This window comes from Cyanistes caeruleus, chromosome 8 (assembly GCF_971803275.1).
Source record: "Cyanistes caeruleus chromosome 8, bCyaCae1.hap1.1, whole genome shotgun sequence".
Classification (NCBI taxonomy): Eukaryota; Metazoa; Chordata; class Aves; order Passeriformes; family Paridae; genus Cyanistes; species Cyanistes caeruleus.
Window position 1 is genome coordinate 21,634,091 of NC_141708.1, and position 27,469 is coordinate 21,661,559.

The 27,469-nt window shown below is 39.4% G+C and overlaps 2 protein-coding genes across 13 annotated transcripts in view; one reads left to right on the forward strand and one right to left on the reverse strand.

Annotated features, from left to right (window-relative positions):
* SAMD8 (sterile alpha motif domain containing 8) overlaps positions 1-27,352 on the forward strand; it is a 51,699-nt gene extending 24,347 nt beyond the window's left edge. For 4 of the 11 annotated variants that reach the window (XM_086901135.1, XM_086901139.1, XM_086901136.1 and 1 more), the window contains exons 3-8: positions 10,579-10,731; positions 17,038-17,645; positions 19,416-19,511; positions 20,154-20,271; positions 20,759-20,909; positions 21,813-27,352. In XM_086901135.1, the coding sequence (XP_086757261.1) occupies positions 17,071-17,645; positions 19,416-19,511; positions 20,154-20,271; positions 20,759-20,909; positions 21,813-22,117 (1,245 nt within the window). In that variant the 5' untranslated portion in view covers positions 10,579-10,731; positions 17,038-17,070 and the 3' untranslated portion in view covers positions 22,118-27,352. Of the gene's footprint in view, positions 1-9,246; positions 9,399-9,546; positions 10,073-10,528; positions 10,732-17,037; positions 17,646-19,415; positions 19,512-20,153; positions 20,272-20,758; positions 20,910-21,812 lie in introns of those variants that run through there. The other 7 variants (XM_086901141.1, XM_086901140.1, XM_086901131.1 and 4 more) reach the window with 6 other exon arrangements.
* On the reverse strand, positions 469-3,158 carry DUSP13A (dual specificity phosphatase 13A). 2 transcript variants are annotated; one of them, XM_023929388.2, is made up of 3 exons: positions 2,879-3,152; positions 2,379-2,596; positions 469-1,360 (listed from the first exon to the last, which is right to left on the reverse strand). In XM_023929388.2, exons 1-3 carry the CDS (start codon positions 3,037-3,039, stop codon positions 1,161-1,163), a joined length of 579 nt encoding a protein of 192 aa, XP_023785156.1. In that variant the 5' UTR covers positions 3,040-3,152; the 3' UTR covers positions 469-1,160. The 2 variants fall into 2 exon arrangements, with proteins under 2 accessions (XP_023785156.1, XP_086757270.1); XM_086901144.1 differs by having other exon boundaries at positions 1,020-1,270; positions 2,879-3,158.
* Positions 27,353-27,469: the final 117 nt, after the last annotated feature.

Sequence of the window (27,469 nt, forward strand, 5' to 3'; positions counted from 1 at the left end):
TATTAGGCTTCTAATAACCTTGCAAGTCTCTTCCAGCAAAGAATAAAATTACCAGAACTGATGCTTCAAATGCAAAAAAGCAAGTAGAAATGTATTTACTTAATCTGGCAGGGAATCTTTATAAGGTCAACTAATCAATAAATCCAACCAGCAGCAAAGGGCAAAACCAAATTTGATTATCACTTCATGGTTCACCACAAGGTAACAAGCTAATTTTCAGGCAGAGTGGTAGCATGAATTTCAAATGCTGTTGCTGTATTAAAAATCACATTGGTTTAGGTACTGATTAACTGGTGACAGGAAAAGTTACATCCTCAGAACAGCTTGAAACTAATTTGTATTAATTAGGCCAGGCTACTGATGCGTCTACCCGATATTAAACTGAGGGTGAGCCAAAGCCACTGACAAAGAACTGATTTGGGATAATATGGAGAGCAAGAGAACAGATAAGTCCAACTTATAAAACGCTTTGAACATCTGACATATTCCTTTTAATGTCCTCAATATACTACATGATATACATTATCTTTTTGAAAACATATGTAACAAGACTCATGGAGTTTGCTGACCCAGGCTGCAGAAGCATCACAAACATTTATTCTGGTCGTGTGGGTCTTGTGGCTTTCACAGTTTTCTATAACACCATAATATTTAGCAGATCACAGAAATGTTTCTGTAGGAGTGCCTGGGCTCTCAACAAACTGCCCTTGTCACATCATCAGGCCTGAAACAGAAATTTTTTCTTAGGAGAACATGCATGTGAGAGCTGTAACCAAACTGAGAAAGAGGATTATGTTACAAGTAAAGGGGATTCAAACATCCTTTACAGCTAGATGCAAATATTGAACTCGCCTCTGGAAGGAGCAGAAACCAGGGACAAACTTGGTCTGTCTTAACCACTTCAGTGGATTCATCCAGTAGCACCACCCAAGGCACAGCAGTTCCACCCCGCACAGTGGTTACAGTGCTGCTGTTGGCTGTGCTGGTTTTGGAGGGACTGAGCTATCAGAATTAATCCATTTACCATTCTGTTGGCCTTTTTATTTCAATGCATAATCTTCTTCACTTTTGTCATGTGCACTGATCACGGGAAATTGTATATGCACAATGGCCCTGAAGGGTGAAACTCAGTAAAGTGAATGTAGATAGGGGTGGCCTGTTCAGCAGTCTTTCCTTTGCCGTAGCTGAACATCCAGGTTTCGCAGGTGCTTCAGAAAACCACGATTGGGTGAAATCCATCGATGCTCCTTCACTGTCTTGATGGCTTCAACTAATGGGAGGTGGTGATTTATCATGAGATATGCTAAGACTAGAGAAGCTGATCTGCTTACTCCAACTGCACAATGTACCAATATTTTGGCTGGTAAAAAAACAAAAATACACCCATCAAGAGAAGCAGTACAGTGGATGAAATTTAATTTAAATGTTTTTCTTACTCTTCTGATAGATCACATGAACTGCTAACAGTTAAGTCTAATTTACTATTGTTACACTCACTTGTATGAGAAATGCCATGAGACCCCAACCTGATCTCAGAAACACTGGTAAATCAAAGAAAACCCTCTGAGAGTAATAAAGCTGTTCTGTTTTGACCATGAGGAAAAGAAGACCCATTAGTTTCAGGAGGTTTGCTTATGCAAGGAAGAATGCTAAAATCTGGCCTGAATGGATGGCACAGACACATTAGCCACCAAGAAAAATGACTGGCCTAGTACTATTGCATAATAAGGCAATTTGATACAACTGTAATTCTATTTTTAAGTCAGAACTTGTGATACAGAGACATCTCCATTAATGCCAGTTTACTCATGCTAAGAAATGGTCTTTTATGTAAAACACGTTACTTCGTATTTTATTGCACCACTGCCAAGAAGCTCAGTTTCTTGTGGAACTCACTGTGAATCTCCTTGGGTAAATCTTCTTGGAGGGACAGCCTTGCAGGCCCTGTTCACACAAGAAACTCATTTGCAATATATGAACCTCTTTGTACAGTTGGTGATTGCAGAAATCAGGACATCTGTCTTTTTATTAATTTGTTCTTGCAATAAGACACTCTCAAAAGAGGGTGTCCATTTCAAACGTATGTTTTTGATTCTCCCTTTTTGAATTAGCTTTATCTTCCAAATAATTTTCTCTCTCCTCTCCTCCCCAGTCTCTCTCCTGCATGGTTCATCTGTCTTGTCACATCAGCTTTTTGGGACCTTGTCAAAGCTACATCCACATACACAGCATTCCCTTTTCCTGCCACCCACCCTGCAGGTGACCAGCACCTGGCAGGACACCATGTAGTGATTTGTCCACCACTGAGTTTTGTGGAGCTGACCTGTTACGTGTGGCTGCTGATTCGCATCAAAATGTAACCAACGATAATTTCATACCTCCTGGCGTGTTCAAGGCATTGTGGATAAACTGTGCAGCAGAGAAAAAGAACTGGCTGATATCAAAGCTTGGCAGGTCATGGGCTGGTACACCATAATAATCAATGGTTGCTCCGTAAAAGTCCTGGCCTCCGTGGCTGTATGCTGTGCCATGGGCAGCATTTAAAACATGGGTCACACCCATCTTCCATAGAATAAATCTATTGTGTGCTGTTACTCTAAGGAAAAGACAAAGACAAATCAAGATTGGTGCAGTGATGTTCACAGAGAAGAAGCACTGAGATTGCATCTCCAAACCATAGCTGGATCATCAACCCATGCATCCTTCTAAGGGCTAATCGAGAAGGGAATACCAGTTTAGTCATATTTTTATCTCGGAAATCGTGCTGTCTGCAGTGTAAATGATAGCAATTAGCAAAACTGTGAGCTGTCTAAAGCCGCACCCATGAGGCATAGTAACAGAAGGTATGGCAGAGGTGTGTCCATAAAGCCGTACTTACAGGTCCCCTAAGAAGAGATTAGGCCATACTTCATCAACGTGGTTGCAAGAGGGCCGCCCACTGTTCAGGAGCTGCTCGATTTCCTTGAGGGAGGGGACATCCTCCGGGCATGTCCCAGCTCCTTCAGGGTCCTGGGTGTCGGGCGCCTCTGTGGCAGACATGCCGAGATCCAGGGCGGAACGGCCCTGGGGCGCTGCCAGCCCCGCTCCGTGCCGGGGCCGGCTGCGAGCTGGGCTGGGGCAGGTGCCGGGCAGCCGGGCTGCCCCCGCCCCGGGGCCGGCCGCTCCGCACTGCCCCGAGCGGCACAGCCGCTCCAAACACGTGCGGCTACCAAAGTGGGCACTGCTGGATCCTTACCGGCCCCGGTCTGCTCCTCTGGGCTCGTCTGCAGAGCCGCACCGTTCTGCCACACAGCAGCCTTGGTGCCGGGGACGTCAGCCGCATGTGGCACAGCCCCTGCCCGCGGGACGCGCATAGCACTGACTCTGACTGTCCCCAGACGTGTCTTCCACACAGCTGTGGCAGGCTGCGACATCTGGGCATTCATCACTCGAAAACAAAACCTGATAAAGGAAAAATAGCAACCTGTCCCAGTAACAATTGTCTGTCATTTATCTGAGGTGCTTAAAACATAGCAGTGAAAGGGTCAGAAATGCACCAGCGCGTCCTACCAGCACGGTCACCAGGAGGTTAAACACCAAGTAGGAGATGATGATGTCTTGCCTGTCACTGATAATCTAGGGAAATTCATTTATTGAAGCTACCGATATCAAATTGTAGTATTAGTGGGTCTTTTCAAGTACAACAGTGCCTGCCTGTGCTTCTGCAGGATGGCTCCTAGCAGGGGCCTGCAAAATTATCAGTGGTGGAGCTACAAGGCAGAACAAATGAAATACTGCTTTTCCTCTGTAAGCCTGGCAATTCAGGGGAGAAGGTGACCCAAGGGGAGAAGCTTGCTGCTGAGAGTTCCCCCCATAGAAAAAAAAAGGTCATGAATAGAAATAAATCTTGGTCAGGTGTGAGCCACCTTTATTCCATTTGCATTGATATACTATGATAGATTTGCTGTATTTTATCAAGAGACATTCCAAGCTGGATATTAAAATCTGGACTAATTAACTGGGCTTAAGAGTACTCAGTGAGAGATCGTCCTAATACAATGCAACATTTCCAGCATCAGAAAACAAAAGTCATACACAACAAGAGAAAAGTGACTTTGTATATAGAATATTTCCTGAAGCAGAATTTACTTATATTGTGTGGTATTTAGGGAAGAAACTGTTTTAAAGCTGGTATACAAAGAGACTTGTTACTTCCCACTGCCATACATGTTCTGACCTACAAGGTGGAATGAGGGAAACTACAAGTAACAGTGCTGCGGTGTTTATTTAGAGAGGGTAGTGGGACAGGCAGCCAGGCTCTGCTGTGGGTGAGGCAACCAGCTGGCCAGACCCAGCAGAGGAGAGGACTGGGAAAATGGCTGAACTTGTATTTCAAGCACTATGTATATACCCTTAATACATTACCTTCTTTTTCTGTTTTGTTCTTGGGCTTGCTATCGTTGTTTTGGTAAACTAGTGTACTATAACATAATTGATGTGTGCTGAATCAGGAAAATTAACTGACTGAGCAGGTTAAGTTGTTCAATTTAGTTTACTTTTCTCAGGTTTCTGGGTGGAGACTCAAGGTGAGGCTTTACTATCAGTTTTTTATAAGTGTAACCCCAGCCCATTTGCTGCTAATCAAGTTCTGTGAAAAAGGTGAAACTCATGTTTAAGTCTAGCCCTTTTCAGATGTAAAACTTTTATTGGCCTCTCCACCAGTTGCAGTGACTAAGAATTCACCAATTACAATGACTAAGAATTCATCTGTGGTATGAAAGGTGACAAACAGAAAAACAGGAACTCCAGAAAAATGACCCCCAAGTCCTGTGTGCCTCAAACATTTGTATGCATACATCCATCTACTTCAAAGCTCTGCCACTGCACACCTAACATCTTCTAAACATTTAATAGTCTGCAAATGTGGCTTTGTTAAAGCTGTGTTACTGACCTTTTTTTAGCCAGGAGTTGCCTTCGAAACAGACAGGAGGCAGAGATCTGGCTTTCGGATGGATTTGCCTCTACATCTGTGCTTCTTTTCTGGCCCTTTTAACATCTACCGAGGATGTAGAAAGCAACAGACTGATATATGGTCACACGGAATAGAGGAAAGTTTAACACTCTGCAGGAGGCAATTTTGAGATTCCAACCATTCGGAGGTTCTCCTGGCTGTTTGAATGCTGGGCAGCTCTAAACCAAACATTTGTGTGTAATTCTTTATGAACATTAAATAGCTGCTGCTTTAGCTGAAGTTAATGCATGTTTAATCTTGGAACATGCAACAGAAAGCATTCTAACCAGACAATGTCTTTGTGATTGCTTAGAAGGTAGTACTTGGTGCAATAATCTAAATCAAACAGTTCTTGCTAATAATGTATTAGGTGGCAACAGTGTAAATTGCTATAGAGTGCTCCAGTAGCACATGGCATAGCATTGCCAGGAAAATGTGCAGCAGCTGAAAGCAGGAAATTCATGCTGGCTCTTCTATTTCTTCCCTTGAAAATACTCATACCAGTTCTAACTTATGCCATGCCATTTCTGTACTGAAAAAAGAGCCCAAATCAGACTCCTTTCACATATCCTGAAAGAAGGCAGCTTTTACAGTGAAAATGTTCAGCATGACAGTTCAGTTAGATAGGATTTCATAGATACAGTATCTCCAGCTGCAAAAGTGTTTTTCTCATTTCACTCATCAGCCTATTTTCAGGATTTCATTTTTGGGATGGTTAACTATTGAAGAAGAATAGAAGTATTTGAACTCTGGTACATTTTGGGCAATTCTAAGTGAGTAAGTGAGACAAGGTTTTCTGGTGCTCTACAACAAGGTATTTTTAACACATGGGACAATTTTATCTGATGAGTACATGGAGTTTATAATTTTTCTAATATTATGGTTCACTAATTTGTTTAGTCCTTAGGCATTCAATCTCTTATTCTGCCATTACAGAATTAAGACATTTGAAGATAAAATAGATGCTTGAAAGTTCACACATGACTGACCTAAGTATGCTTCAACTGAAGTACAGAGATTGTGAAGAAATTATAAGGCAGGACTTGATCTGTAGCAAAATGAGATTACCAAAAACCCCACTCCAAACCCAGAAAAATAAAAGAAAACATTATTTAAATCAATTAGCACTTCCAGTGAAAGACAGCCCCCTTGCCATGTTGCATTCTTTGCTGAATAAGAATTTTCATAAGCAATTGATTCAGCTAAGGCCCTTTTTTTTTCCTGTGTAGGGCTTTAACGTTTGAGATAGATTATTTCAAATTATTAAATGCTAACAGTATTACTCAATTACAATGTTTTTTAAAAATGCCCATTACATTTACACATCTCATTTTCCTTTGCTCTATAATATATTGTAACTTGAGCTAGTTGGAAATTTTCAATATAAATTTCCTTTCTCTTATTGCATTAAGTGTCAGCCTGAACATTAAATCAATATAACTGTGTGAATTGAATAAATTGTTTTCAGTCTAAAGATGCATCAGTTATTACACATTTTAAATACTTTTTTCCTTGGCAATCCACAGTTGTTTTAAAAATTCTGTAGCATATAATTTCTCAAACTGACATGTCAGCACTGGCACTTCTGTCAAACTTACATCAATGCCTTCATGTCACATGGCATGAAGTGACATAACTCAAAGTGACGGAATGAGGTTTATTGGAAATTTCTGTTAAATAAAGCACCAACTATTTAGATAATTCACCCATCAAATGTTAGCAAGGAGAAGTAGTTTTCAGTTTTGAAGTGCAATTACTGAGCAGCTATTACATATCTAAGTGTTACAAATTTTAAATTATGCTCTGTTGCTTTTCTGTGCAAGCTTATTTAGTAATTTTCAAAATATTTGCTAGATGATCAAATTAGACAGAGCAGAAAAATGCCATTAGCAGTGATAACTTGAGATAGAAACTGACCACCAAGCCTTTTTGCTGTGCTGAGGTTCACAGAATCAGAGATTCATTAGGGTTGGAAGGGATCTCTGGAGATTATTCAGTCCAACCTCCCTGCCAAGGAAGGGCCACCTAGAGCAGGTGACACAGGAACCATTCAGGTGTATTTGGAATGTCTCCAGAGGAAACTCCATGCTCTCCCCAGGCAGCCTGTTCCAGTGGTCTTCCAACCTCAACATAAAGAAGCTCTTCCTCATGTTGAGGTGGAAACTTCTTGCGTCTTTGCTTATGGCCATTCCTCTTGCCCTGTCACTGGGCAAATCGCTTCTGCAAACCAGCCCAGCAGCCTCCACAGCCAGGCCCAGGGTGCCCCACATTGTATATGTGTCTGTCTTCACCTTTGCTCTGGGTGCAGCTCTTGGCCAGGTGCTTCCTGCATGGAAATCTGTTGCTGGAGTAACACACCTTAGGATTTGTAAACTTCAGATCATCCTGGATTAACATACAGCTCATTTCCCAGCTCAGACTTCTAAAGTCTGGAGATTGAATTTGGAATGTAATTTTTTAGGTGGATTGCTGGTTTTGCTACCATGTAGGGAAAAAGGGTTAGGAAATCCATATTTGTTTATTTCCTGGAATCTGGTGAGCTGGTAGACCCTAGTACATGTTTATATGTAAAATAAAACAGCAAAGCCATAGTGCTCTGAACAAAGCAGCGGTTTCCTGGTACCTCTCATGCAAAGAATGAGATCCCAAAAGGTGAGTTAGCTTCAGGATAAATGCTTAAGACTGTAACAGTGACCTATTCCATAATGAGACAGCTCTGTAGCCTGCTACGGTTGTTTTTGCAACAATTTTTAATTTTAGTTTGTGCTAATTTTCACATTTTTTGCTTAAGCCAGTTGTTCAGATACAAGCAAATGCAGCCATGTATTGTAAATTGCACCAATTTGGCACTTGGAAGTGTGCAAAAAGTTGTGATTGACTGGCAGTTGGTGAAGAAGAATTCATGTCAAAAACAGTAGAGAATGTACATAATAGAGGGCACAAAATCTTGTTTAACTTAGCTGGCTTGCTCTCCTGTAATTTTGTTTTCCTGGTCAGATAAATTCTAGGGTATTTTGAATATAAATATCTGGACCTGGAGTAAGCAAAATAACTTCAACTAGCTTTATAAACTGATCCATTATAAACAGGAAGACAAGGTCCATTTGATTTTTTTCAGGTTTATATGTATGTGTTCTATGGTTTGTCACTGATGAATTCAGATTCATCAGTTTTTCATCTAATGCTTTAAAGGCAAAAAAGATTAACATTGTGGCGACTGAAACTGCACTTGATTCCTACATTGTTTGCAGATGCTGCCCAACTGGCAAAGTAAGTGGAACACATCCTCCAACTTCAGCAACTCATTTTGGGAAACTACAGGTCATTTAGTGTAAAAAACAAAAGGAGGACAAAACAGACTGCGTAGAGATAAGCATCTCTGAGCCAATATCAAGGCTTCTGGAAAGAAGCATCTTCTGAGAGATGTTCTTCACAGTTTCTCTTCTGCATATCTGGTAGATAGACAGTCCATTACAACTGAAATAGTACAAGAGTGCAAATTTGCATAGGCTTGCTCGATGATTCCACAACTCAACTTAACTCTGAAGAATTTTGAAATGCACAATTTCCTTCTTTCACTATAGCAGCATATAAGCTTTGCAATATATATATGTATATAAGAACAAAGATCTCGAGGCCGCTTTCTCCAAAAAGGCAATGTCACTACAAGGAGCTACACTGGCATCTCTGTTTTATTTCATCTGAAGCTACAACTGAGACTTGTCTCTGACCTCATAGTAATTGCATCATCAACAAAACAAATCCTGACTGTTCCTCAAACTGTTGCAAAGGGCTGGCTGCTACCCCAGACCGTCGGTATCCAAAACACATTTATTTCTGGAGCAACTTGCTCCTGATTTGTCTGTCTCCTTCTATCCCCTCCATTTGTATCATTTGTAGGTTATGGAGCTCCCGAAGTTACGGTGCCTTCTTGAAGCTTTCGTAAGTCGTGCGTGCTGTTCACATCTGTGCTTTGGATTCCCGTGCATAAATGACTGAGTGTTGTCAGCCAAGCGCTGACAACCAGTTTTATTATTTTTATACAGACATCAGTAAGGAATAATGCTGCAACTGAAACGTTTCGTAATGATTGTCTGATATGAGGCCTGACAGTATGACAGTCGTGTAAGTTTCCTCCGTTGCTGAAGATAGAACACCTGCTGACGGACTGATCTCCAGCCTCTCACACAGCTCCGAGCCCCTCGGCAGAGGCCCCGTCCTTCCGCCCCGTCCCGCCCCTTCCGCCGCCGCCCGCCGGGGCTGCCGCCGCTTCCGGACGGGGGATGGGGGGTGGCGGTGGCTGCCGCCGCCGCCGAGGAGAGGCACGGGCAGAGGCGGCGGGAGGGCGCGGAGGAGCCGCTGCCGCAGCGCCCAGAGCCGGCGGGGCGGCACCGCCACTCGGCGGCAGGTGAGGAGGGGCGAGCTGCGGGGCCCTTCCCGGGAGGCCCTTCCCGGGGACCCTTCCTTCCCGCGAGGCCGCCCCGCAGGCGAGAGCCCGCCGGGTCCCCGTGGCTGCCCCCGCTGCGGCATGAGCCCCCAGGGTGCGGGCGGGTCTCGGGGGGAAAGGGCTGCCCCGCCGCAGAGGCTGTGCGGGAGGAGAACAGCTTCGCCTACCGGGGGGAAGACGAGCCTCCTGTGGCTGTGTGTCCGCGCTAAAATCCGCTCCGCCGTAATTGCCGCGCCCGCCCGGCCCGCCACGGCTCTACCGGGCGTGAGCGCCCGGCCCGCCAACACCGGCTGCGCGCTGGGGCCATGTCACCGGCGGTGTTCGGGCTGAGGGCGTCAGCCCTTGTGCCCGGCTGTGCCGCTTTGTCAGCCTCCTGAGGGGAGGCGTGCGAAGGTGTGGGACGCGTACCGAGCGGGGAAGGGGCTGGCACCGGGGGTCGAGGCCTGCGGGCTCCGTGCTGTTTGTTGTGGGGCCTGGGACAGAGGGGACCCGTGTGGTGTCTGATTCCCGCGTCTGCCTCCGCAGCAAACAGATCGTTCCTGGAAAAGCTGCTTTGTGTCAGTCATGCAGTCAGAAAACCAAACAGTTGTACCGAGTCCAAACGGATATTCTTACTATTTTTTTCAATAAAATCGGTATGTTTTCTGAAGACAAAGTGTTCAGTTTTGAATAAAAATGCTGTTGAGTGTGTAGGATATGATTAACAAGGCACAGCATGGAACAGCGCTGTTACTGGTTTGCTTGTGTGCTCTTCGAGTTTCAGGGTTAAATGGTGGGGTCTGCCTGTGGGGGAGAGTAAGTGTGCGGGTTTAGGGCCTGAGCGTGAAGAAGTTGAAACTACTGGAACTCGGTTCCACTCGGTCTCTTAAATCTGTGTTACTGATGCATGTTGTGGCCTCGGACCATTCACTTAATCATTGCTGATTGCTATTAAAAAAAACCAACACTTCAAAAAGGTAGGTTTTTCCAGCTCCCTGAGTTAATGGAAGAGGCAAATGAGAGGTAGTGTTAGTATTAATGTTAGTGTTTGTAATAAGTTGGTCTCATGGTTTTGTATTCGAGGCTTCACAACACTCATTCTCTGTTGTAAGGTGACTTGTTGGAAGATTCCACTTGGCTAAGGTCTGCTCTGTCTCCACAGAGCTCCCTCGTGCAGCTGGACACGGTGTCTGTGCCACCTCCACAGAGCAGCTGATCATGCTGTGCTCTGGAGTGGGAAGAGCTCAGAAGACGTTTCCTGGCGTTTAAGTGCCCCTCCTGTTTGGTAGGGGGTGCCTCTTGCTGGATATCAGAGGTAAGGAAATGCCTGTGTCTTTTTCTTCCTTTTGCTTTTTATGATGTAGAAGAAAGGTGGAACTAACCGGCAGGATTAGTGTGAAGTGATTTTTATATCAAATAAAGGAATTTTTGTAAGTTTCGTAAGTTTTTTTTTTGTATGAGTGCTGCTTAGATGTAAAGGAAATGTTCTGTAGATCTGTAAATGACAAGAATTTTAAATTATGTTGTTTGCTCTTCTATGTGATACGCTTCTTACTGTCTGGTTGGGGGTTTGCTTTAGTAGGATACTATTAAAATACAGGAATTGCCTAGGGATTGTAATCATTTGGGTTCCATAGTATCCCTTTTCTTTGTACAGAGCTTGCTTTTGCAGCCCACTTAGCTCGTTGAGATCCACTAACCATATTACATTGTGTGTGTTTGTTTGATAATCACATAGCTTTTAGAATTTTTTTATTTCTTACTTACTTTAATGCATCTAAAATGAGAAAGGATATTAGATTTTCACTAGACCAGAAAGATCAGATTGTAAATGGTTGTGGAGAGTAAGATGAAGCACAGTTTCACTTCAGATATTGTTCTGGTATTCATTTGGATGGACAGTTGTTCCTCTTGCCATATTTCCATTGTAAGATGAAGGTGTGGGAAGAAAAGGGGAGAAAGAAACTTGAGTTGTTACTTGTAAGTTGTATAGGGATAAAGAGCAGCAAACATTCTGTTACAGGAGGGATATACTACTTGAAACAGGAAGAACAATACTCCACACCTGATATTTAGCATGTAAAATGTTCAAGAACTTAGTCAAATAGTAATGAAATACTATGAATGACATCCTAAGAGAAGTGGTGGAGTACTTGATCAGTTGTTTAAAAATCACTTGTGTGCGCCTTGAATTATGGCAGTAGGATAAAAATTTGTTTTGTTAGCTGGTTAGCAGATTAGGAGTTGAGCTGCTCTTAATGTTCACTTGAGTATAATACAACCTGTTTGGCTTAATGAGGTGTAAGAGTCAGGGAGCAATATGTATTCTGTTCATTTTGATGCAATATGTAACTGTACTTGGTGGTTCTTAAGACACACATGTTTAGCTTTCAGGACTTTCTGTAGTAGCTGCTGTCAGTCTTGCATGGAGGTGTCTTAACACAAAGACTCAGCTAAGAATATAGAGCTAATATTTGACCCACAAGCTGCACTTCAATAAATAATTCTCAAAAAGCTCATCTTCCTTGATGCCTTTATAACCTAAGACTAAACTAGTGTTACTTTGAGATTTCTTATCTTACCTTCAGGCGTGGCACTAAGACCTTTGAGTGCAGTTAAGCTACTGCTGATCATCTCACTTATGATACCAAAGTCACTAATTAAAACTCAATGCAAGTTTTACAGCAGAATTTATGCATTTGAAATGATTGTATTCTTGCTTCAGGAAAATACCATTTTTTGTCTCATGGTGGGCATTTTGCTGTGTTTGATTAAATTTATACGTAGTATGGTAGCCATTGTATTTAAAAACTGAAAAATCATGTATTGTTTTGCATGTGTTCTTTTTGTCCTTCTGCTTACAAGATACCTATCATATTATACGTATCTGGTGGCATTTAGAGGGTAAGGACTAAGTCACTGTATGCTATATGGCAGTGAAATCTTTGGTGCTATTTGCTTTAAATAAGCACTGAAGAATTTAAGAGTTTCCAGGAAGAGCAGGTGACAAGCTTCTCATGTAAGTCAGAGTCAGCAGAGTAGCTGAGCCTTGTGCTGCATAACAAGGCAGTGCTGTGTGTTCTTTTTCCAGCAGGGCATTGCAAAGTTGATGTGTGACAGTAGCCTTATTATTGCAGTCTGGCTCAACACATGTTTCTCTGTAGCTTTTTTGTGCTGGGGAACCAAGGCCACCAACATGAGCCTTGTCCACGTGGGTGAAGTAGCAGCCTTTGCAGGGAACAACCTCTCCCCTGACGTATGGGATGTGCTCCTAAGCCAACAGACCCAGTGAAGTGGGGGGCTGAGTTGGAATGGCCTGTATTCAAACTGCAGCTTGAAACCTTCACACAGAAATGTAGGTTAAATCACTTGAGAGCTGATAGTTCTTCAGCATCCTTCCTAAAATTCCTCTCAAGGATGGTGAGAATTTGAAGCTAGGGAGAAAAAATCAAGGGGCAATGCTCTCCTTGGTACCTGAGGGCAGGTGGTAAAGCAATAATGGTGCTAGTAGAGATTTTGTATGTCTGGAATAAACAAAACCAGTCAGCACTCTGATAACTCTGCAGACCTAACTAGATTGTTTAACCTTTCAGCTATGACTCCGCTCTAATCAAGTTTGTAGCCTAACGTTACTTTGGTATTAATGCTAATTTTCCTTGGCTAGAATAGTGATAAGCAGATTCGACTTCCCATATATTTACTTCAATATACAGTCTCAAAGTCTGTAAGCTGGGAAAGTTAGGGAATAAATGGTTGGCTGTCAGTGATTCAGTAGATCAGAACATGATAGAATCATGGACAATCATGTTGAGGGAGGTTAATTTTCTCTATATATACATCCAGGAAATTTTGCTATCAGCTAGGGTATACAAAGCCTCTGAGGAGCATCTTATTTCTTAAAATGCCCCAGCCAAATTGTAGGAATGTTTATGGCTCACAAAGTAATATTTTTCTTTTAAAAAAATAAATACTTAAACATATGCAGTTCATATGCATTTGTGTTCATGCTGTTAATTGAAAAGCTGATGCAAGAAAATGGGACACACAGTAAATACTGTTGACAAGCTTGCTAAGTGTTAATTCACAGTACCAGGAAAATAATCAACTGACTACAGACATTGCTGATGTCAGGTGAAAAGTATATTTTGCTGTCTGACGCTTAAGTCTATGTTTGCTTTGTGTTACTCATGTGTTATTCATCATTAAATAATGTTACCCATTATTTGGTTTCAGTGATAAAACTAGTAGCATGGAAGGCAAAGGAGTTACCAGAGCTGCTTAAGACAGGTGCAGTTTTCTATGGAACTTGGCCTCTGCTGCAATATTCTTACACAACAGTCCAGTGGTGTAAAAATTATGCAGCATTCTTCAGCTTCAAAAATGAACAGGAGCATTTACACATGGGGATCTGTACTGTATTCCAGTTGTTAGGATTATTAGGGAAAGTGCCTTTTACCTTTTAAACCAAAAAAAGTATCACCAATTGAGTAGTCTGAAAGGGAAGGCAGTTTCAGGGTTTAAGAAGTTGCTTTGCCATTAAAAAATGAGTTTAACTGTTGCTGTTGAGATTAAATTAGCTACCTGCTTTGTTTAATGTTTTAAATTTGTGTTTTGTGGTCATTTCTTTGTCTTTTTAAGTGTCTTGTTGACAGCGTTTAAAAACAGAGCAGGTCCTATCAGTTGCATCTTGAAGTAGATGTAGACTTTCTCCCAGGTCCAGCCCATAGTGACCTTTGATGGGTGTGCTCATTCAGTGTTTTAAGGTTACTTTTGTTGCACATTTGGTAAGGACTGATTTTTATTCCCGCAGTGCCAGATGAAGGAAGACTAGGCTGTTCTTAGGCTACTTGACTTGTGACAAATGAGTAGAATTCTCATAGGTTAGGGACAATTTCCTGCCTTTGTTTTCAGAAGTTGCTTTGGTTAGAAGACTGTATCAGTAAGTTGAATGTGTTTGTGGTGAGTTTACATTCACTGCTTTTGGAAAACTTACGATGATTACTATGTTAAAAAACTCACTGTGATTAATAACTTTTTTTTTTCCAGTATTTCATCTGTGTTTTCGAGTAAAGAAAGCAGGAAGTTCAGATAAGCAATCTAAGTTTGTTTATTTTTACAGGATGTTTTGGATTTAGTATAAGAACAGTGTTGATAATATACTCATGTTTTAGTTGTTGCTCAGTGGTGATGACCCTAAGTCAAGGAGTTTTTGGGTTTACTCTGCTCTGCCAGTGAGGAGAGGCGGAAGAAGCTGGTAGAGGCACAGCAGGACAGCTGACCTGAACCTGCCAAGGGAATACTCCATACCATGGAATGCCCTGCTTGGTATATAAATGGAGGGGGAGGTTGGCCAGGAGGGGCTGATCATTGCTGGGAACTGGCTGGACAAGGGTCAGCAGGTGCTGAGTAGCTGTAATGTGCATCACTTGTCTTTCTTGGGTGTTTTTCTTCTCTCCTTTTGTTATTTCCACTGTTATTATTACTGTATTTTACTTTATTACCATTACTGAACTGTTGCTATTTCATCCCCTTGGGTTTACCTTTTTACAGTTCTCCCCTCCATCCCACTGCAGGGGGAGTGGGCTGGGGGCAGTAAGTGGGAGTGAGTGAATGACTAAATGATTCTTACTGCCACCAGGGATTAAATAGCAACCCTGGAGTAAAATAAAAATATTTAGTACAAAAAGGTCAATTAACTGATGATTAGTTGAAAATTAAATGTCATAATTTATTTTATTAGTTGTGACCAAAATAATTATTGCAGTTATTTTTTGAGCTATGCTTACAGAAATAGTAAGATGACATAAAAATGAGAAAATATCCTTTTATATGGAGAAGGAAGCTTATAGTATATGCAGATATTCTAGTAGTTAGGGTTTTTTTTTTATTTCGGGCAACTATTTAAATCAAAGTATTAAAGCTTATATATTTATTGACTGTATATGAGGTATTGAGAAATTTTAGCGATGAATTAAGTACATGTTAATAAATAATCAACTCCTGGGAGAATATCTTCAGAAGTATCATGCCCTTAATTATTTTAGAAGGTTAAGTGTGATCTGTGTGCTCATTTTTCTTCTAAAATATTACTTTTGCACTGCTGGGAAATCTCATTTGGCAAATTGAATCTTCTCTGATATAGTATAAAATAGTTTGTGGTTCTGTTAGATGAAAGCCAGAAGAAAAGGTTGCATCCAATAATTATATTAAGAGCTCGGTAGGTACTGTACCTCTTTAAAAAAAGAAGTGAGGAGGAAAGAGGTTCTGTTTTTGGAAAGAGCTGTGCCCCTGAAAAAGACTCAGAACTATGTTGAATATTAATGATGGGTTTGAGTACCAGTTTACTATAGACAGAAGCTAAATAATAGATTAAATACACTGTTTCCTTGCTTTCATTCTGAAAGCCTTGAATGATGTATGTGGCAGTAGTATATTGTACTGCCTTGTATTTTCTGAGATTTGGTTGGCATGATTGAAGCATTTTAGTTAATTAGACTGTTTTTCCGAGTACAAAAGAACTGTGAAATTGTAGCTGTTTCTTAGATGGTAGCTGTACGTGAGCCACCAAATATAAATTATGCACAAATCCATTGTCTACGGCTGTGGGTCTTCAATATTGCATAAACGTTTTAGTACTTTTACTTCACTGGTAGCCTTTCAAAGTGTTATATCATGTGTTCAAATAATGTCCTGTGGTTAACTTTTTTCCTGGTTGTTGTTCTGGTGACTTGTCACTACCATGTGACTAAAATTTTGCTGAGCTCTCGCTCCTTCATAGGCAATATTCTAGAGTCAGAAGCACAATTACTGGGAAATCTGTATGAAGAGAATACATCTCTTCTGGTTTTGGTGTGTTGCTGTGTTATCTACTACCACATCAATTTTAAAAATGCTTTGCAGCTCAATCCAGTGCTTCATTTCTAGTAATGTTACTTTTGAAAGCTGAGTATTTTAAAGGATTCATAATTCAGTAAGTATCTATCTTAGTTACTGAGATCAAACAAAGATAGAAATAGGATGGTTGTACCATCAACATACAACTAAGATACTTCAGCTCAACACTGTTGCAGATATCTAGACTTAGGTTTACTTGGAAGGAGTGGGGGAATGTCATGTCATCAAAGCTTCAGTATTTTAAAACAGTGGGATATATTGGACTGTACTGAAATGCATTATTTCAGCTTTAATTCAGTTTTCTTTGTGTTTGCTGGTTATATTTCCTTGTGTAGTTGGTGATCTGCAAACAGTGGAAAAGTCTAATGATTAAGCTGGTATTTAAAGAGTAGTATTTGATTTTCATTGCCTAATGTAATTAACAAAGGGATTTATTTATTTATTTATAACAAAATTAGAACAGTATACTGAATACATTTAGGAAATATTCTGCTTCTTGGAAACTTCAGATTTCTATTTATGAGCAAACGAGATAATCTTATTTTAGTTTGTCTTGAATTAAAAAAAACCATTTTTATATTACTTAAATTAGAAATTAGATCTGGTTTTTATCTATCTCTTATGTAAAATGTCTTGGGCTAATTAAGCATCTAAAATTGCACAACAGACGCTGGCATTTCAGTAATCTGTGTTAAACACTCTGGTTTTGTCTCTCTCGGATATGCAGCAGGTCAGTGTGGTTGGCGGATAGAGGGGCACGATGGCAAGCAATAACCAGCTTTGCATTCGGCGTTGGACTACCAAGAACGTGGCCAGGTGGCTGAAGGAAGAAGGCTTCTGTGAATACGTGGATCTTTTGTGCAACAGACACAGGCTAGATGGAATTACCCTGCTGACACTTACTGAGTATGACTTGCGATCCCCTCCTCTGGAAATCAAAATCTTGGGGGATATCAAGAGGCTGATGTTGTCCATTCGCAAACTGCAGAAGCAGCATATCGACGTCCTGGAAGAGCTGGGTTACAGCAGTGAGGGTCATGCTGGCACAGCGTCCCCAGCTGGTTCACTGCAGGGGGCAGATTGGTTCTGTAATGGTGAAGTACCTCGGGACTGTGATGGACCAATTAGTGACTTGAATGGTGATCAGTATCAATATGCAAATGGAAAAAACAAACATGCCACTCGAAGACTGGACCCAGAGTACTGGAAGACAGTTTTAAGTTGTGTGTATGTCTTCATAGTGTTTGGCTTTACATCGTTCGTTATGGTGATAGTACACGAGCGAGTACCTGACATGCAAACGTATCCACCTCTGCCAGACATATTTCTAGATAGGTAAGAAATTTTCTTTCTGAACAAAATAGTAATGTGATGATTAAACTATAGGCTGTATTTTCTCTGTTTTCAAAGTCTCATGTGCTCTAGAAGAAAGCTTCGTGTGTTCTAGAAGATCCCTCTGCAAAATTGTAATAAGAGTCTAGTAATTGTAATAAGAGTCTAGTAATCCTTCTGCTAAGATGGAAATGCAGATCAGTTAGATGCAGAGATTTAGTTTCAGGAGAAAATAAATTGGGCTGTTGTTCTACCTAGTTTATATTTAGTTTTACATCTTAAACCCATTACAACACAGTAATTACTTTGTCCATCCTCACATTGTAGTAAAAAGCATGATTGTCAGCTGGCAAAGATATGCAGCCATATGCATTTCCTGAAATCCAGTTCCTGCTGTGAAGTTTAACATATCTTGATATAAAAAACTTTGGACAAAGGAATATTTTGGTCTGTGAGTGAGCAAGGAAATTGAAACAAAACTGCATTTTTACTGTATTTTTACTATATTTTTATTGTTACTGTCAGCCTGCTGAAGGTGGTCTAGGGAAACTCTGAAGCAGAATAAAAGGACCAGCATCTCTTTAAACAGGGTATTAAACCACTGTTGTGACTTACGTAGTACCTGTTCATTTTTTTAAAGAAAATATTTCACTTCAGGCAGAGAAGAGAACCAATGGCAAAGCTCAAACTCTAGTCATTGACTACAGATTTAATAGAGGATAAATGTTCCCTTTGAGAAAGTGCACTTGCACCATGGAGAACTTAGCTGCCTAGAGAGTTTTAAAAGATGAGCTAAACTGTTAGAAAGTTCAGCCTTTGTGATCTTCCTGTTCCTGCCAGTAATTTCCATTTTTATTAATGGCTTTCAAGAAGTCAGTAAGACTCTAATCTTTAATTTTGAGTAAGTGTGCAGAGTCCCCCATAAATTTATATATAACTCATCAAGGACAGACCATGTCCAGCAGAGTGGAAGAGGGGAGAGAGAACAGGAGCTGCGGCATTACTGGATTTTGTTCCCAGGGTGCTACCATGGCATTCAGTGTGCAGGAGGATGGGGGAGGCCAGAAGGCAGCAGCTCATGAAACAATGAGGAGATTACAACAAAACTCATGTCTGAGCACTGCTTAGCTACTCCTTTGTTCAGGGAGAGCACAAAACTACGAGGAGCAGCCTCTCTTGAAATCTGTTGATCTGTATTCTGGTGACTGAAGAGTGGAAATTGTTATTGGTGCCTTATGTGTGCAAGAAGGTCTTAGATCTTTTGACGAGGAAGGCTGAAAAGTTTTGAAAACAACTTTTATTTTCCCTGATACTTTTCTGTGGAGTTCTGCTTTGTTAAAAATGTTTAAGGTTTTTGGCCTTGCAGCATTTAACTCACTGTGTTGACATGGCATTCTGGCGAGCATAAGCAGCATAATTGACATGATGCGACTTTGTGTCAGAATGAAGAAGGTTGTGAAACAATGGTAAAGGAACACATCCTGTTAGTCACGTGTAACTTAAGACAGCATACTAGAGATTTTTCCTGACTTAGTGAATTCTGTGTAAACTGGAAGCACATTATTAGGAAGGAGATAATGTAATTGAATGTATTTCAAATTTGGTTTCATTCAGTCTAACAAAATAATTTTTGCCTGTAGTTTATACTGTTGTCAGATGAAGGCAAATTAGTTTTGTGGTTAGAGCTTCACATGCCCTTATTTTCAATACTGAGACTAGGAAAAATATTAAGCCTTTGTATTAACTTTCTTGCTTTGTCCTTTTTTTTTTTAGTGTCCCTAGGATACCATGGGCTTTTGCTATGACTGAAGTATGTGGTGTAATTCTTTGCTACATTTGGCTCTTGGTTCTTCTGCTTCACAAACACAGGTAGATTTTATAAAATCCAAATTAACGGGTACTTTGATGGAAAGACCATAACAAGAATTTATGATGATTGCTTAAGAATTTTCATTCAGTAAGAATCTTGTCAATTTCTAGTATGTTAAAATGGATTAGGGAGGATTTAATCAAGACTGATGGCTTGTGAATGAAAGGACTAATCTGAATTTACTTTTCTACCATATTTATAAGTAATTTCCTTCAGAACATAGGTATTTCAGAGAGTTGTCGGTATATACACTCATGTGATAACAGTTCTATGTATAAGAAAGTGCTACAAGAATTTCCACACAAAGTGTGAGCCAGCCTGGCAGTTTGCTTTCACTGAGGATAGAAAATGCTTTTGTGTATGTGCATATTTTAAGTTAAATTTTCACTGGTTCATTGATTTTTATCAGTTTGCCAGCAGAAGGTATGAGTGCCAAAGCTAGCATAAGAGTAGCTGCAGAGGTGGAGCTGTACCTTTTGGTGACAGTAAGCTGGCTGCAGTGTCTCACCCTGTCATGTGTAACCATATTTTTACAGTACTACTTAACTGGAAAAAAAAACGTTGTGAAACTTGCAGTAATGGACTTAATGGGATTAATTATCATAACTTCCCTGATCTCAGTTCCTGTGTACTTTTCCCAGATCTATACTTCTGCGCAGGCTGTGCAGCCTCATGGGGACAGTATTTCTATTACGTTGCATTACAATGTTTGTTACCTCACTCTCGGTGCCAGGACAGCACTTGCAGTGTACTGGAAAGGTAAAAACTTCAAATGCTTTAAATTATTTTTCCTGTTTCCTTTTGTAAAAAAGTACTCAATTAAGATTATTGCAACCTTAGTGTTAGATGTGTGTTTTTTAAGAACATCATATTTCTCTCCTGTTTTCTTGCCCTTGCATTAATTAGCATAGGCAGGCAAACATCCCTGAGGGTCTTAGAACTACTTGCCACTCTGGAGAGTACATTGTTTGGGGAAGGGTGTTCAGAATGTTTCACACTGTAAAGCAGAGAGAGTATGTCAAAGAGGTGTTTGCATTTAAGCTACTGACTTCATGAAGAGAGACTGGAAGGAAAGTAATTGCTTCTTTTTCTTGTTGGTTGCATGGTTTTGAAAATAAAACTCCAACAAACTATTACTATTTTGCCCCTTCTCATAAGGGAAGGAAGCAGTACAGCTGACTTTAAAGACATACTGTGTGGGCAGTGGGATTGGAACTTAATAAAGGTTAACATCCATGTTTTTCAGTTGTATGGCAGCGTTTGGGCAAAACTCCAGCGGGCATTTGCAATATGGAGTGGCTTTGGAATGACTCTGACTGGAGTGCATACATGTGGAGATTATATGTTCAGTGGTCACACTGTCGTCCTGACCATGCTCAACTTCTTTGTCACAGAATGTAAGTACAGAGTGTCAATACTCAAATGTCCTTCAGAGTACATACAGAGGTGTGAAGTGTAAGCATTTGAATGTTCTCAAGTTTTAAGAACATCTGCTCCTTGAACTCCTCAAGAACTTCAAAGTGTAACATTCAAGCAAACAAATACAAATTCAGATTGCTGAGCTCTTTCTCAGGTTTGTGACAGTCAAGTCAAAACCAGGAGAGGAACACAACCTCCTTGAATGAGGGGATGAGTAAGGCACTTTTCAATGAACACATGAGCCAAGAAATTAGAAAGCCTTTCTGGCTTGCTACTGGAGGAATACTTGAGAAGATATTTAGGATTGTCTGTTACTGTTCCCTTCTCTAGGTATCTGCCACTGACTCCTGTCAGACAAAATACCTGGCGAGGTTTCCGTACTTTTAATATAATCTGTAAAGCCAAACACCAAACCCCGTAATGAGTGAGAATATATGAAACAGTAGTACCCTTCTGTAAACACCAACAGTGATTTGATACATTATAGCAAGCAAAGATAATCAGTTTGAGTTCAGCTATGATGTAATGACTGCAATAACAGCAATGTAGCTTTCATTACATCTTCCTCCTTATAACATAGAAAAGACATGATTTTCATTAAAATAAGTTGGTTGAAAAAAGAATTCTGCTTTGCAGAGTGCTAAGCCATTTAAAGATGCTCTTGTTAATCCAGAAATGCATTTGTAAATGAAGTCATGAACTGATAGACATACATAACTTGTGTGGTTGCTTTTGTTGGATTTATTTGACTTGTATACAGTATTTCCAAATGAAGAGAGTAATTTCATCTCATTTTGGGATGAATGCTCTGTATAAAAACTTGAATATCTAGGCCTGCATTTTGAGACAGTCAAGGTTAATCATGTTCTGTTTTCTCCTAGATACGCCAAGGAGCTGGAACTTCTTGCATACCTTGTCCTGGGTCCTGAATCTCTTTGGAATCTTCTTCATTTTGGCTGCACATGAACATTATTCTATAGATGTCTTCATTGCCTTTTACATCACTACGAGACTCTTTTTGTATTACCATACATTGGCTAATACTAGAGCATATCACCAGAGTAGGAGAGCAAGGATATGGTTTCCAATGTTTTCTTTTTTTGAATGCAATGTTAATGGTACTGTTCCCAATGAGTATTGCTGGCCCTTTTCAAAACCTACTATACTAAAAAGATTAATTGGTTGAAGACTGTGTGGGTTAGTTCAGATTTTTATGAAACATTATGACTAAGATCCTACAAGGCTAACTACAAGGGGGAAGTTAAGTAACATTTTCACTCTATGATTTCCTCCTTGCCTTGTTTCTTAGATTCTTAGCCATAAAATGGGGTTCCCATACTTTCCAGGGATGTGTTTTGTTTTCTCCTTATGAAAATAAAAAGCAATGAAGGGATAGGTAAAGGCTATCAGTGAAGCATTAATATAAACCAGAATACTGTTACCCTTGGTAAGGTTCTATGTGAATGTTTATGGAACATCAGCCTCAAATATATATTGAATATAACACACTCTACAGGTCCAGATAATCTTTGTTACCCAAGTACCAGCCTTTACATACACTGACAAAAAAATTAGAACTCTATGAAGCCTTTCTTTGAAAGCAGTCATAAATGTAATTTTTAAAACAAACTGTGTATATTTAAAGATTGAGGAGGTCTGTGTCATAATGAAGAAAGCAGTACAGTTCCTTGCTGAGAGGGTCTCTTAACTGTTAAATTACAAGTCTTGACAGTATAAATGGTCTGCATACAGGTTGCCAAAAATGAAGGTCTGCCTTGTGGCTGTGCAGTGATGATATTTTTTTTAAATGAGAACTTACTTAGTCTAGTCTATCAGTTGTCTGTATGGTTGCTCTAACACTTGGAAGTTTTCCCTTTTGTGTTTAAATGAGTTAAAGTGGAGCATCCACTGAAAGTAAACTTAGCTTTAGTGAGTTTAAAGCCACCAAGAAACTTTTGTGTGGTCTTAATTGCTTTTTACCTAAACCCCTGCATGCTTTTCAGGAGCAGTTCTTTAACATTGGAAAAACAGAACAGCTGTCTTCGTGTATCTTACTGTCCTGTAAATGGATGGGAAAAATGCATGTAGTATCTCTTTCAGGAATAGTAAAAATAGTGAGTATTGGAGATAGTGCTCATGTTGATGTATGTTTTAGCACTCTGGTGTCAACAATATGGTGAGTATCTCTGAATATATATATATGCACAGTATATTTGGTTATATATAGAAACACACGGTATATGTTTTTCTAACAATTATGAAAAGAGGCTAGTTCTTAATTTAAGTTGCTCATTTACTACACTGAAAGATACCATAAACAGTTGAGTTTTGCTTGTTGAAAAAACCAAACCACAACCCACAACAAAACAACCCCCAAAACCTCAAACCAACACTCCGAGTCCATAATGCATGGGCAGGGTCACACAAGGGTCAGTGATTTCTTAGGCAGTGGATTGTAAGGGGACAATACTAATATTGTCTGTAGAGCCTTGAAATTAAGATTTGTGCTAAATGAAAACTGATACGTACAATGTACAAAATCATAAAAATGCCATAGACCTTTTAATTTGCTTATTGCAACTTCAGATGTGCACATGTAGTGTAAGTCAGCTTTAGAAAGTTACACAAAGTATTTCCAGCTTGGTACCAGCTGACTTAGTTGGCACTGTGTACTTGTGTGTGCATGGAAATGAATCCATTTGGAATTTGCAGTTTTGTGTTCAGAGGCTTGTTCTACTGTGGGCTACTCCTTGCTGTATTGTCTTCCTTTTATAAATCTTGATTGTACTAACTTGACTACCTTACACTCTTCATAGTATATCACTTTTATAACTTAATTTAGCTCCTATTCCATAGAAGAATTGTGCATATTAGAGTATCTCTGCCAACTGCAATGAGCACATGTACACTGTACTATTCCAGAGATTTTTATATTTGTAACATTCCAATTTTTTAGCAAAATTGCAGGTTTAATACTATATTGTTCAATCTACCATAGCCTGGTGGCTTTTGCCATCCAAATTGGGGGAGTATGCTTACACTTAAAAAAAAAAGATAAAATATTCTGAAATATTTAAAGACTTGCCATTTTCTGCTCTTAACTTTCTGATTTCAGAAAGGCAATTTGAACATTCCTCTTGAGACTTCATAATGAAAGAGCTCTATTTGTTAACTTATATTTGCCTTTGCAATGCACACAGTTATGAATGCTGTTTTTCTAAACTCTAGGAAACATCTGTTCTCAGGATGTGCAGGATTGTAATCTGAGTTATATGGAGAGGTATGCAATTAAACTTGCAAAGTGTTGAATCTGAAAATAACCATTTGAGTGGTAACTGGCATAACTGCATCTAAACTGCAATACTATTTTACAACTTAGACATGCAGGAGAATTTTCAAGTACAGCCCAGTGTAACAATGTTTACATAAAGTAAAGCTTTAACATTTCAATATTTTTATTTTTTGTAGTGAAGTTCATAGACATTGAAACATAAGGATTCTTTATTCTAATTTAATTTTCAAATTCTGTTAAGTAAATTGTGTTTTAAATCAGCCTTGTCTATCACTGTTTTTTAAAAGAAGCTTGTTCTTTTGTGCTGTTTCCCTTCTAGTCCAGGATAAGTAATACAAAATACCTGGTTTTGTTAGCATTGGAATGGATTAAAACATTGTCAGGGTAATTGTCCTCTGCTATTTTGGAAGTTCCTTTTGTCTGTCTGTAAACATGCAAGAGGAAAGCTTGAAGTTGATAGAAGACAGAAAAATGTGATCTTGCTTGCAATAGAGCACAGGTCAGTCTGTAAAGTTGGGAATGTATGCTTTATTGTTAATTAGATAGAAGCAATCAGCAAGTAGCTGATAAGATTAACATTTTGTACCTCCTTTTGAGCTAGTGTTTTAAAAGCATTTTACTGATTCTGTTGCTGATGAGCACTTATAAGAAAAGACAGCAGAGCACCTTGGGCCTTGGATTTAATGCTTGGTATGTTCAGGGATGTCTTCCTTTATGTTCACATGCCATCATTGCTCTCCTTTAACATGTTGCACCTCTTTTGTGCTAAGTTGTCTTCTGTGGTCTGTGTGAGTGCCCACAAAATCTGAATTCAGAATAATGAATGAATTACTGTGGAATGCCAGCAAGTGCAAGTGTCTCAACAACATTAGTACTACAAACTGCACAAATGAATCAAGTTGCAAAGTCTGAAATTAGTAACCATATATACAAAAGAAGGGGAAGGTCACATTTTTTTTTGCTAGCTTAGCAAATTTAGTAATATTTGAGACCTGGAAATAGGGTTGAGCTCTTCCTTATTAGTATGTACACACCTGCAAGTGATAGCCACACAGGCTCTTCCCCATCTTTATTCTTTGTTTTTTTTGTACCTTATGACACAGTTTCTTGTAATAGTTTTCCTAAACTTTTTGCCTTTAGTTTTTAATTTATTAAAAATCCCTTTAGTGAGTTATGAGATTACACCTGCACCGAATTAGACCTTCATATACGTGTTTTTTAACAAATTCTGATTACGCTGACAAGAACTTATGAAAGGATCTTTAAGCAGGATTTTCCAGCTGATCTTGAACAATGCTATAGAAAGCTTCCATATATGCAAATTATCTTCATGTCCTGTGGCAAACATGGTAATACTTACACACAAAGTATTGGTACAGAAATGTAGCTAGGCCTGAAGTATTTACATGTCCAAGACTAGCAAGAATTGGATCCCATAAATACACTGTTTGACTTGTATGCTTAACTTCAAGCAAATTACAAAATATTCTTGACTTCAGTAGGTGTTAATATTTTAGTTTAAACATTTTTTTTGGATAAGGCCCAGTACATACTGTGTGTGGTATACTGCTACAGTAATAGGTAATGTCACTTGCTTTTTGTTTTTCTCTGATGTCTCCCCCTCCATCTACTGTAGAAGAAAACATTCCAAATTCAAAGTAGAATTTCAAAGAAATTGCTACTTTACTGGGTTCTGAAAGAGCAAATTTGTAAAAAAACAAAAGACTGAATAAAACCTTGATAATTACCTTCTTTAAGAAGCAAGGGTCAGTTAAATGATTCGGGGAAAAAAAGTTATTTTTTGATGCAAGCTTGTTAAGTAAGGTAATTTAGAATTACTGAAACCCTCCAAGGAGGGTAAAAGCACAGGTTCCTATAATCTTTTCTGTACAGCTGTATCTTGTATAGTGCCAAAAAGAGAGTTAAAGAGGAAAGAGTTGAGTTCAGACACCAGTAAAAGTCTTTTGCAGCAATTAATGCCTCGTTGGTTTTAAACAATGGTCTGCATGCTTAGTGTTATACTTGTCCATGACTGTTTAGCTAGCTTTCTGGTGTATGAAAGCCCACTTGGTTTTCAAACATCAGTCATGGAAAAAACAATAGGTTTTATGGACCTGGAGTGTAACAAAAAATAACTTAAAACATCTGTGATTGTTTTTCATCCTGTCCGTATAGTTCCTACTGAAGAGTTAGGGAGAATTTGCAGTAATCTACAGACAATACCAATTATTTTGTTGTTGTTTAATAGCCATGGGTATCTTTTTAGAAATCTGACCTGTAACTTCAAAAACCACCATAGTCTTGTCAAGATGGAATTATATTTGACAGAAGTCCTAGCAGTGAGACAGTTTACCTTCTGAATTATTTTGTGCCTTCAGACTTCAACAATGAGTGTTAATTGATAGACCACTGGTTTATAAAATTATAAATTTTTTCTGGTCTATCTTTGACCTTGTCACTATTCTAATTGAAAGAGTATTCCTGGGGGAAAAAAAAGTTCTTTGGAGTGAACTTACTGATGTCCTGTTCATTATATGAAGAAAACCACAAAAAAAACCCTCACAACTCCTCAAACACTACGGTATTGTGAACACTGAACCTTCCATATAGCAGTATCCTGCAGACTTATCACTTGTATCCTGACAAATTTGCAGTGAGTATTATGTACATAATTCAGTGACATGCGCATTTTAAAATCCAGTTTGTAATTAAGTGTGTAAGAACTTAAGGCAATAAATGTGGAGCACAATAACCTGACCTATTAGCCCTGACTGTGTAGTTAGAAAGACTAACTATAACTTAGTTTTGCTCTATCAATTCAGTTTTGTCAAATAATGGAGAAATTTTGTGAAATTTTGAGAAACCACAAACTGCATTGTACAAGGTACTTAACATAATAAGGATGTAGAAACATGGCTTTTCACACTGAACAGTTCCTTCAGTTTTGTCCCGACTGAGAAAATAGTGTTATCTAATGGCTAGAAGGTATGCCAGTGAAGTATAGAGTACTGTAAATAAGTAAATATTGTTTTGATTCTAAACTCAGATTGAATTAATATATTGTTTTATATATTTGTTGTGTTAAACATATTTAAAAATACTAAAATAAAATACTTGAAAGATGACAAATGCTTGATTTATTTTATGCACAAAATGATGGCTCACTGTCTCTGTTAGTGCTGTGTCTGTGAAAGTATTCCTGAGCATAGGGCTCATGGTGTTACAAGGTCTTGCTTCAGTATGGAA